At 41.0% G+C, this 12,712-nt stretch overlaps 1 protein-coding gene across 6 annotated transcripts in view; it reads right to left on the bottom strand.

Annotated features, from left to right (window-relative positions):
* Positions 1–12,712, bottom strand: part of LOC118397642 (engulfment and cell motility protein 1-like) — a 241,656-nt gene that overhangs the window by 24,782 nt on the left and 204,162 nt on the right. Inside the window, exon 1 of one of the 6 annotated variants that reach the window (XM_035765240.2) lies at positions 2,457–2,618. The exons of the other annotated variants lie outside the window; for them this stretch is intronic. Coding sequence (XP_035621133.1) covers positions 2,457–2,492 — 36 coding nt within the window. The 5' untranslated portion in view covers positions 2,493–2,618. Of the gene's footprint in view, positions 1–2,456; positions 2,619–12,712 lie in introns of those variants that run through there. 6 annotated transcript variants of the gene reach the window in all.

Raw genomic sequence — 12,712 nt, forward strand, 5'->3', positions numbered from 1 at the left:
CTGAGCGGCTTTTTAGGTTATGCCGATATAGGACTCGTTTTACTGTAGATATAGATACTTTTGTACCTGTTTCCTGCAGCATCTTCAGAAGGTCCTTTGCTGTTTTTCTGCGATTGATTTGCACTTTTCGCACCAAAGTACGTTCATCTCTAGGAGACAGAACGCGTCTCCTTCCTGAGCGGTATGACAGCTGTGTGGTCTCATGGTGTTTATACTTGCGTACTATTGTTTGTACAGATGAACGTGGTACCTTCAGGCATTTGGAAATTTCTGGCTGATTTATTTTGATTTTCCCATTATGTCAAACAAGAGGCACTGAGTTTGAAGGTAGGCCTTGACATGCATCCACAGGTACACCTCCAACTGACTCAAATGATGTCAATTAGTCTATCAGAAGTTTAAAGGCACAGTCAACTTAGTGTATGTAAACTTCTGACCCACTGGAATTGTGATACAGTGAATTATAAGTGAAATAATCTGTCTGTAAACAATTGTTAGAAAAATGACTTGTGTCATGCACAGAGTAGATGTCCTAACCAACTTGCCAAAACTATAGTTTGTTGACAAGAAATTTGTGGAGTGGTTGAAAAACAAGTTTTAATGACTCCAACCAAAGTGTATGTAAACTTCTGACTTCAACTGTGTATACTGTATTTTAGTCATGGCTCATCCTATATAACTACTGCTGTACACACTTTTTCCATTCATATCGTGTCCATACTGTCGATACACACACACCATCATATATGAACTCAGCAAAAAAAAGAAACGTCCCTTATTCAGGACCCTGTCTTTCAAAGATAATTCGTAAAAATCCAAATAACTTCACATCTCTGAATTTTAAAGGATTTAAACACTGATTCCTATGCTTGTACAATGAACCATAAACAATTAATGACCATGCACCTGTGGAATGGCAGTTAAGACACTAACGGCTTACGGCTTATTCCATTTCTGTTAGTCACATGTCTGTGGAACTTGTTCAGTTTATGTCTCAGTTGTTGAATCTTGTTATGTTCACACACATGTTTACACATGTTAAGTTTGCTGAAAATAAATGCAGTTAACAGTGAGAGGACGTTTCTTTTTTGATGAGTTTACACATGGGGGCTTGAGTCTCTATTCAATCGCCAAGTGTGAGGCAGGAACAGTATTAGGGAGTCTCTAAAAGCTGAGTATCTACAGTGTTTTCAGAAAGTATTCATACCCCTTGACTTTTTCCACATTTATTTGTATTACAGCCTGAATTTAAAATGGATTAAAAGTGGGATTTTGTGTCACTGTCCTACACACAATAAGCCATAATGTCAAAGTGGAATTTTATTTTTAGGACATTTTACAAATTCATAAAAAATGAAAACCTGGGTCTCCCGAGTGGCGCAGTGTTCTCAGGCACTGCATCGCAGTGCTAGCTGTGCCACTAGAGATTCTGGGTTCGAGTCCAGGCTCTGTCGCAGCAGGCCGCAACTGGGAGACCCATGGGGTGGCGCACAATTGGCCCAGCGTAGTCCGGCTAAGGGGAGGGTTTGGCCGGCAGGGATATCCTTGTCCCATCACACACTAACGACTTCTGTGGCAGGCCGGTCGCAGTGCCCGCTGACACGGTCCTCCAACACATTGGTGCGGCTGGCTTCCAGGTTAAGCGGGCGTTGTGTCAAGAAGCAGTTCGGCTTTGCTGGGTTGTGTTTTGGAAGACGCACAGCTCTCGACCGTCGCCTGTCCGGAGTTGCAGCGATGAGACAAGACTGTAACTTCAAATTGAATACCACAAAATTGGGGGAAAAAAGTGGTAAAATAAATAAATAAATAAATGAAAAGCTGAAATGTCTTGAGTCAATAATTATTCAACCCCTTTGTTATGGCCATCCTGTACAGAATAAAAATATTCCAAAACATGCATCCTGTTTGCAATAACGCACTAAAGTTAAAACTGCAAAAAAATGTGGGAAAAGAAATTAACTTTACGTCCTAAACACAAAGCATTATGTTAGGGGCAAATCAAAAACAACACATCACTGAGTACCATATTTTCAAGCATGGTGGTGGCTGCAGCATGTTATGGGTATGCTTGTCATCGGCAAGGACTTTTTAAAATTAAAATAAACGTTAAAGAACTAAGCAAAAAAAGCAAAATCCTAGAGGAAAACCTTGTTCAGTCTGCTTTTCAACAGACACTGGGAGACAAATGCAGCTTTCAGCAGGACAATAACCTAAAACACAAGACCAAATATACACTGGAGTTGCTTACCAAGACGAAATGTAATGTTTGAGTGGCCTAGTTGAAGTTTAGACTTATATCGTCTTGAAAATCTATGCCAAAACTTGAAAATGGCTGTCTAGCAATGATCAAGAACCAACCTGACAGAACTTGAATTTGAAAATGAATAATTTGCAAATATTGTACAATCCAGGTGTGCAAAGCTCATAGAGATTTTAGATTATTCAAAGTAACCAACCTTTGCCTTGATGACAACTTTGCACACTCTTGGCATTCTCTCAACCAGCTTCACCTGGAATGCTTTTCCAACAGTCCTGAAGGAGTTCCCACATATGCTAAGCACTTGTTCGCTGTTTTTCCTTCACTCTGCGGTCCAACTCATCCCAAACCATCTCAGGTCGGGCGATTGCGGAGGCCAGGTCATCTGATGCAGCACTGATGTCTTCACGATTATTCTACAATGTAGAAAATAGTAAAAATAAAGAAAGAGCCTGGAATCAACCCTGGAATGTGTCCAAACATATTTGTACAGTACCAGTCAAAAGTTTGGACACACCTACTCATTCCAGGGTTTTTCTTTATTTTTACTATATTCTACATTGCAGAATAATAGTGAAGACATAAAAACTATGAAATAACAAATATGGAATCATGTAGTAACCAAAAAAGTGTTAAACCAATCAGAATATATTTTAGATTTTTCAAAGTTGCCACCCTTTGCCTTCATGACAGCTTTGCACACTCTTGGCATTTTCTCAACCAGCTTCATGAGATAGTCACCTGGAATGCATTTCAATTAACAGGTGTGCCTTGTTAAAAGTTCATTTGTGGAATTTATTTCCTTCTTAATGTGTTTGAGCAAATCAGTTGTGTTGTAACTAAGGTAGGGAAGCCTTCAAATAAAATAACACCTTCCCTACAGTCAAAAGTTGAGGATGTTCAGTGATGTTTTGGGGTTGCTTTCCTGCCTCTGGCACTGGATGCCTTGAATGTGTGCATGGCATCATGAAACCAGGAGAATACCAAGGCATTTTGAAGAGCAATGTTGGACCCAGTGTCAGCAGGACAAACACACTTCAAAAAGCGCCCCGGAATGGTTCAAGACAAAACACTGGACTGTTCTGAAGTGGCCACCAATGAGTCCAGATCTAAATCTCATTGAAAACATGTGGAGAGATCTGAAAACAGCAGTTAGGAGAAGGCACCCTTCGAATCTGGGTGAACTGGAGCAGTTTGACCAAGAGGAGGGGCCAAACTGCCAGTACAGAGGTGCAGGAAGCTTTGCAGTTACTTTGACCAAAGGCTGTGCTACCAAGTCTCAGATGACAATCATTTTGTCAATGCCATTTCTGTTTATTTCTGAAACAAAAACAAAGGTTCTGTAATATTAACAGTGAAATAAAGAATTGTGGAGGCAAAATACTTTGGTCAATTTGTACTTATTTTTATGGGAAATTGTGAGTTACTTGAAAAAAGTACAAGGGTGCCAATATTTTTGGCCACGACAGTAAATATACTGAACAAACATATAAACGCAAAATGTAAAGTATTGGTCTCAAAAAAATGGCATTGCTTCATCAGCTGAAATAAAAATAACCCATCACGGTTTTGACCTGACTGCAGTTCGGCGTCGTAACCGACTTCAGTGGGCAAATGTCTCAAGACTTAAAAATCCTTCTTTAAACTGTCTCCTCCCCTTCATCTACACTGATTGAAGTGGATTTAATAAGTGACATCAATAAGGGATCATACCTTTCACCTCAATTCACCTGATCAGTCAAGGAAAGAGAAGGTGTCCTTAATGATTTGTGTAGTCAGTGTATATACAGTATATTTACATTCTGCACTCTGACATGGATTAATTGATTTATTTTGGGATTATGTGATTGCTAGGTATTATTACTACACTGGAGCTAGACACACAAACATTTCACTGCACCTTCAATACACCTTCAATAACATCTTCAGATCTGTGTAAGTCACCAATAAAATTTGATTTCATTTTGGTGATTTATCACATTAGAAACATACTATAACTGTATAGATTGAAGTGATAGAGGGGACAAATAGGTATATTTAGATGGGTGGGGTGGGTTCCTTCCTTAGTGAATGAAGAGGGTGTTGTAGGTGCTCTCTCTAACAGGCTGATGGTTAATTCAGCTACTCTCTAAATCTCTCTTTAACAGGCTGATAGTTAAATATGTTACCCTCTCTTCCTCTCTCTCTCCTACTAACAGGCTGATGGTTAATTATGTTACCCTCTCTTCCTAACAGGCTGATGGTTAATTATGTTACCCTCTCCTACTAACAGGCTGATGGTTAATTATGTTACCCTCTCTTCCTCTCTCTCTCTTCCTAACATGCTGATGGTTAATTATGTTACCCTTTCTTCCTCTCTCTCTCCTACTAACAGGCTGATGGTTAATTATGTTACCCTTTCTTCCTCTCTCTCTCTTCCTAACATGCTGATGGTTAATTATGTTACCCTCTCTTCCTCTCTCTCTCTTCCTAACATGCTGATGGTTAATTATGTTACCCTTTCTTCCTCTCTCTCTCCTACTAACAGGCTGATGGTTAATTATGTTACCCTTTCTTCCTCTCTCTCTCCTACTAACAGGCTGATGGTTAATTATGTTTCCCTCTCTTCCTCTCTCTCTCCTACTAACAGGCTGATGGTTAATTATGTTACCCTTTCTTCCTCTCTCTCTCCTACTAACAGGCTGATGGTTAATTATGTTTCCCTTTCTTCCTCTCTCTCTCCTACTAACAGGCTGATGGTTAATTATGTTACCCTTTCTTCCTCTCTCTCTCCTACTAACAGGCTGATGGTTAATTATGTTTCCCTCTCTTCCTCTCTCTCTCCTACTAACAGGCTGATGGTTAATTATGTTTCCCTTTCTTCCTCTCTCTCTCCTACTAACAGGCTGATGGTTAATTATGTTACCCTTTCTTCCTCTCTCTCTCCTACTAACAGGCTGATGGTTAATTATGTTTCCCTTTCTTCCTCTCTCTCTCCTACTAACAGGCTGATGGTTAATTATGTTTCCCTTTCTTCCTCTCTCTCTCCTAATAACAGGCTGATGGTTAATTATGTTTCCCTTTCTTCCTCTCTCTCTCCTACTAACAGGCTGATGGTTAATTATGTTACCCTTTCTTCCTCTCTCTCTCCTACTAACAGGCTGATGGTTAATTATGTTACCCTTTCTTCCTCTCTCTCTCCTACTAACAGGCTGATGGTTAATTATGTTACCCTCTCTTCCTCTCTCTCTCTTCCTAACATGCTGATGGTTAATTATGTTACCCTCTCTTCCTCTCTCTCTCCTACTAACAGGCTGATGGTTAATTATGTTACCCTCTCTTCCTAACATGCTGATGGTTAATTATGTTGCCCTCTCTCTCCTACTAACAGGCTGATGGTTAATTATGTTACCCTTTCTTCCTCTCTCTCTCCTACTAACAGGCTGATGGTTAATTATGTTACCCTTTCTTCCTCTCTCTCTCCTACTAACAGGCTGATGGTTAATTATGTTACCCTCTCTTCCTCTCTCTCTCCTACTAACAGGCTGATGGTTAATTATGTTACCCTCTCTTCCTCTCTCTCTCCTACTAACAGGCTGATGGTTAATTATGTTACCCTCTCTTCCTCTCTCTCTCCTACTAACAGGCTGATGGTTAATTATGTTACCCTTTCTTCCTCTCTCTCTCCTACTAACAGGCTGATGGTTAATTATGTTACCCTTTCTTCCTCTCTCTCTCCTACTAACAGGCTGATGGTTAATTATGTTACCCTTTCTTCCTCTCTCTCTCCTACTAACAGGCTGATGGTTAATTATGTTACCCTTTCTTCCTCTCTCTCTCCTACTAACAGGCTGATGGTTAATTATGTTACCCTTTCTTCCTCTCTCTCTCCTACTAACAGGCTGATGGTTAATTATGTTACCCTTTCTTCCTCTCTCTCTCCTACTAACAGGCTGATGGTTAATTATGTTACCCTTTCTTCCTCTCTCTCTCCTACTAACAGGCTGATGGTTAATTATGTTACCCTCTCTTCCTCTCTCTCTCCTACTAACAGGCTGATGGTTAATTATGTTACCCTCTCTTCCTCTCTCTCTCCTACTAACAGGCTGATGGTTAATTATGTTACCCTCTCTTCCTCTCTCTCTCCTACTAACAGGCTGATGGTTAATTATGTTACCCTCTCTTCCTCTCTCTCTCCTACTAACAGGCTGATGGTTAATTATGTTACCCTTTCTTCCTCTCTCTCTCCTACTAACAGGCTGATGGTTAATTATGTTACCCTCTCTTCCTCTCTCTCTCCTACTAACAGGCTGATGGTTAATTATGTTACCCTCTCTTCCTCTCTCTCTCCTACTAACAGGCTGATGGTTAATTATGTTACCCTCTCTTCCTCTCTCTCTCCTACTAACAGGCTGATGGTTAATTATGTTACCCTCTCTTCCTCTCTCTCTCCTACTAACAGGCTGATGGTTAATTATGTTACCCTCTCTTCCTAACAGGCTGATGGTTAATTATGTTTCCCTTTCTTCCTCTCTCTCTCCTACTAACAGGCTGATGGTTAATTATGTTACCCTTTCTTCCTCTCTCTCTCCTACTAACAGGCTGATGGTTAATTATGTTACCCTCTCTTCCTCTCTCTCTCCTACTAACAGGCTGATGGTTAATTATGTTACCCTTTCTTCCTCTCTCTCTCCTACTAACAGGCTGATGGTTAATTATGTTACCCTTTCTTCCTCTCTCTCTCCTACTAACAGGCTGATGGTTAATTATGTTACCCTCTCTTCCTCTCTCTCCTACTAACAGGCTGATGGTTAATTATGTTACCCTTTCTTCCTCTCTCTCCTACTAACAGGCTGATGGTTAATTATGTTACCCTCTCTTCCTCTCTCTCTCCTACTAACAGGCTGATGGTTAATTATGTTACCCTTTCTTCCTCTCTCTCTCCTACTAACAGGCTGATGGTTAATTATGTTACCCTTTCTTCCTCTCTCTCTCCTACTAACAGGCTGATGGTTAATTATGTTACCCTCTCTTCCTAACAGGCTGATGGTTAATTATGTTTCCCTTTCTTCCTCTCTCTCTCCTACTAACAGGCTGATGGTTAATTATGTTACCCTTTCTTCCTCTCTCTCTCCTACTAACAGGCTGATGGTTAATTATGTTACCCTTTCTTCCTCTCTCTCTCCTACTAACAGGCTGATGGTTAATTATGTTACCCTCTCTTCCTCTCTCTCTCCTACTAACATGCTGATGGTTAATTATGTTACCCTTTCTTCTCTCTCTCTCCTACTAACAGGCTGATGGTTAATTATGTTACCCTCTCTTCCTCTCTCTCTCCTACTAACAGGCTGATGGTTAATTATGTTACCCTCTCTTCCTCTCTCTCTCCTACTAACAGGCTGATGGTTAATTATGTTTCCCTTTCTTCCTCTCTCTCTCCTACTAACAGGCTGATGGTTAATTATGTTTCCCTTTCTTCCTCTCTCTCTCCTACTAACAGGCTGATGGTTAATTATGTTACCCTTTCTTCCTCTCTCTCTCCTACTAACAGGCTGATGGTTAATTATGTTTCCCTTTCTTCCTCTCTCTCCTACTAACAGGCTGATGGTTAATTATGTTTCCCTTTCTTCCTCTCTCTCTCCTAATAACAGGCTGATGGTTAATTATGTTTCCCTTTCTTCCTCTCTCTCTCCTACTAACAGGCTGATGGTTAATTATGTTACCCTTTCTTCCTCTCTCTCTCCTACTAACAGGCTGATGGTTAATTATGTTACCCTCTCTTCCTCTCTCTCTCTTCCTAACATGCTGATGGTTAATTATGTTACCCTCTCTTCCTCTCTCTCTCCTACTAACAGGCTGATGGTTAATTATGTTACCCTCTCTTCCTAACATGCTGATGGTTAATTATGTTGCCCTCTCTCTCCTACTAACAGGCTGATGGTTAATTATGTTACCCTCTCTTCCTCTCTCTCTCCTACTAACAGGCTGATGGTTAATTATGTTACCCTTTCTTCCTCTCTCTCTCCTACTAACAGGCTGATGGTTAATTATGTTACCCTTTCTTCCTCTCTCTCTCCTACTAACAGGCTGATGGTTAATTATGTTACCCTTTCTTCCTCTCTCTCTCCTACTAACAGGCTGATGGTTAATTATGTTTCCCTCTCTTCCTCTCTCTCTCCTACTAACAGGCTGATGGTTAATTATGTTACCCTCTCTTCCTAACAGGCTGATGGTTAATTATGTTACCCTCTCTTCCTCTCTCTCTCCTACTAACAGGCTGATGGTTAATTATGTTACCCTTTCTTCCTCTCTCTCTCCTACTAACAGGCTGATGGTTAATTATGTTACCCTCTCTTCCTCTCTCTCTCCTACTAACAGGCTGATGGTTAATTATGTTACCCTCTCTTCCTCTCTCTCTCCTACTAACAGGCTGATGGTTAATTATGTTACCCTCTCTTCCCTCTCTCTCCTACTAACAGGCTGATGGTTAATTATGTTACCCTTTCTTCCTCTCTCTCTCCTACTAACAGGCTGATGGTTAATTATGTTACCCTTTCTTCCTCTCTCTCTCCTACTAACAGGCTGATGGTTAATTATGTTACCCTCTCTTCCTAACAGGCTGATGGTTAATTATGTTTCCCTTTCTTCCTCTCTCTCTCCTACTAACAGGCTGATGGTTAATTATGTTACCCTTTCTTCCTCTCTCTCTCCTACTAACAGGCTGATGGTTAATTATGTTACCCTTTCTTCCTCTCTCTCTCCTACTAACAGGCTGATGGTTAATTATGTTACCCTCTCTTCCTCTCTCTCTCCTACTAACATGCTGATGGTTAATTATGTTACCCTTTCTTCCTCTCTCTCTCCTACTAACAGGCTGATGGTTAATTATGTTACCCTCTCTTCCTCTCTCTCTCCTACTAACAGGCTGATGGTTAATTATGTTACCCTCTCTTCCTCTCTCTCTCCTACTAACAGGCTGATGGTTAATTATGTTTCCCTTTCTTCCTCTCTCTCTCCTACTAACAGGCTGATGGTTAATTATGTTTCCCTTTCTTCCTCTCTCTCTCCTACTAACAGGCTGATGGTTAATTATGTTACCCTTTCTTCCTCTCTCTCTCCTACTAACAGGCTGATGGTTAATTATGTTTCCCTTTCTTCCTCTCTCTCTCCTACTAACAGGCTGATGGTTAATTATGTTTCCCTTTCTTCCTCTCTCTCTCCTAATAACAGGCTGATGGTTAATTATGTTTCCCTTTCTTCCTCTCTCTCTCCTACTAACAGGCTGATGGTTAATTATGTTACCCTTTCTTCCTCTCTCTCTCCTACTAACAGGCTGATGGTTAATTATGTTACCCTCTCTTCCTCTCTCTCTCTTCCTAACATGCTGATGGTTAATTATGTTACCCTCTCTTCCTCTCTCTCTCCTACTAACAGGCTGATGGTTAATTATGTTACCCTCTCTTCCTAACATGCTGATGGTTAATTATGTTGCCCTCTCTCTCCTACTAACAGGCTGATGGTTAATTATGTTACCCTCTCTTCCTCTCTCTCTCCTACTAACAGGCTGATGGTTAATTATGTTACCCTTTCTTCCTCTCTCTCTCCTACTAACAGGCTGATGGTTAATTATGTTACCCTTTCTTCCTCTCTCTCTCCTACTAACAGGCTGATGGTTAATTATGTTACCCTTTCTTCCTCTCTCTCTCCTACTAACAGGCTGATGGTTAATTATGTTTCCCTCTCTTCCTCTCTCTCTCCTACTAACAGGCTGATGGTTAATTATGTTACCCTCTCTTCCTAACAGGCTGATGGTTAATTATGTTACCCTCTCTTCCTCTCTCTCTCCTACTAACAGGCTGATGGTTAATTATGTTACCCTTTCTTCCTCTCTCTCTCCTACTAACAGGCTGATGGTTAATTATGTTACCCTCTCTTCCTCTCTCTCTCCTACTAACAGGCTGATGGTTAATTATGTTACCCTCTCTTCCTCTCTCTCTCCTACTAACAGGCTGATGGTTAATTATGTTACCCTCTCTTCCTCTCTCTCTCCTACTAACAGGCTGATGGTTAATTATGTTACCCTTTCTTCCTCTCTCTCTCCTACTAACAGGCTGATGGTTAATTATGTTACCCTTTCTTCCTCTCTCTCTCCTACTAACAGGCTGATGGTTAATTATGTTACCCTTTCTTCCTCTCTCTCTCCTACTAACAGGCTGATGGTTAATTATGTTACCCTTTCTTCCTCTCTCTCTCCTACTAACAGGCTGATGGTTAATTATGTTACCCTTTCTTCCTCTCTCTCTCCTACTAACAGGCTGATGGTTAATTATGTTACCCTTTCTTCCTCTCTCTCTCCTACTAACAGGCTGATGGTTAATTACGTTACCCTCTCTTCCTCTCTCTCTCCTACTAACAGGCTGATGGTTAATTATGTTACCCTCTCTTCCTCTCTCTCTCCTACTAACAGGCTGATGGTTAATTATGTTACCCTCTCTTCCTCTCTCTCTCCTACTAACAGGCTGATGGTTAATTACGTTACCCTCTCTTCCTCTCTCTCTCCTACTAACAGGCTGATGGTTAATTATGTTACCCTCTCTTCCTCTCTCTCTCCTACTAACAGGCTGATGGTTAATTATGTTACCCTCTCTTCCTCTCTCTCTCCTACTAACAGGCTGATGGTTAATTATGTTACCCTCTCTTCCTCTCTCTCTCCTACTAACAGGCTGATGGTTAATTATGTTACCCTTTCTTCCTCTCTCTCTCCTACTAACAGGCTGATGGTTAATTATGTTACCCTCTCTTCCTCTCTCTCTCCTACTAACAGGCTGATGGTTAATTATGTTACCCTCTCTTCCTCTCTCTCTCCTACTAACAGGCTGATGGTTAATTATGTTACCCTCTCTTCCTCTCTCTCTCCTACTAACAGGCTGATGGTTAATTATGTTACCCTCTCTTCCTCTCTCTCTCCTACTAACAGGCTGATGGTTAATTATGTTACCCTCTCTTCCTAACAGGCTGATGGTTAATTATGTTACCCTTTCTTCCTCTCTCTCTCCTACTAACAGGCTGATGGTTAATTATGTTACCCTCTCTTCCTCTCTCTCTCCTACTAACAGGCTGATGGTTAATTATGTTACCCTCTCTTCCTCTCTCTCTCCTACTAACAGGCTGATGGTTAATTATGTTACCCTCTCTTCCTCTCTCTCTCCTACTAACAGGCTGATGGTTAATTATGTTACCCTCTCTTCCTCTCTCTCTCCTACTAACAGGCTGATGGTTAATTATGTTACCCTCTCTTCCTAACAGGCTGATGGTTAATTATGTTACCCTTTCTTCCTCTCTCTCTCCTACTAACAGGCTGATGGTTAATTATGTTACCCTCTCTTCCTCTCTCTCTCCTACTAACAGGCTGATGGTTAATTATGTTACCCTTTCTTCCTCTCTCTCTCCTACTAACAGGCTGATGGTTAATTATGTTACCCTCTCTTCCTCTCTCTCTCCTACTAACAGGCTGATGGTTAATTATGTTACCCTTTCTTCCTCTCTCTCTCCTACTAACAGGCTGATGGTTAATTATGTTACCCTTTCTTCCTCTCTCTCTCCTACTAACAGGCTGATGGTTAATTATGTTACCCTCTCTTCCTAACAGGCTGATGGTTAATTATGTTTCCCTTTCTTCCTCTCTCTCTCCTACTAACAGGCTGATGGTTAATTATGTTACCCTTTCTTCCTCTCTCTCTCCTACTAACAGGCTGATGGTTAATTATGTTACCCTTTCTTCCTCTCTCTCTCCTACTAACAGGCTGATGGTTAATTATGTTACCCTCTCTTCCTCTCTCTTTCCTACTAACATGCTGATGGTTAATTATGTTACCCTCTCTTCCTCTCTCTCTCCTACTAACAGGCTGATGGTTAATTATGTTACCCTCTCTTCCTCTCACTAACAGGCTGATGGTTAATTATGTTACCCTTTCTTCCTCTCTCTCTCCTACTAACAGGCTGATGGTTAATTATGTTACCCTCTCTTCCTCTCTCTCTCCTACTAACAGGCTGATGGTTAATTATGTTACCCTCTCTTCCTCTCTCTCTCCTACTAACATGCTGATGGTTAATTATGTTACCCTCTCTTCCTCTCTCTCTCCTACTAACAGGCTGATGGTTAATTATGTTACCCTCTCTTCCTCTCACTAACAGGCTGATGGTTAATTATGTTACCCTCTCTTTCTAACGGGCTGATGGTTAATTATGTTACCCTTTCTTCCTCTCTCTCTCTTCCTAACAGGCTGATGGTTAATTATGTTACCCTCTCTCTCCTACTAACAGGCTGATGGTTAATTATGTTACCCTTTCTTCCTCTCTCTCTCCTACTAACAGGCTGATGGTTAATTATGTTACCCTCTCTTCCTCTCTCTCTCCTACTAACATGCTGATGGTTAATTATGTTACCCTCTCTTCCTAACAGGCTGATGGTTAATT

Source organism: Oncorhynchus keta, chromosome 19, assembly GCF_023373465.1.
Source record: "Oncorhynchus keta strain PuntledgeMale-10-30-2019 chromosome 19, Oket_V2, whole genome shotgun sequence".
NCBI classification, from domain to species: Eukaryota; Metazoa; Chordata; class Actinopteri; order Salmoniformes; family Salmonidae; genus Oncorhynchus; species Oncorhynchus keta.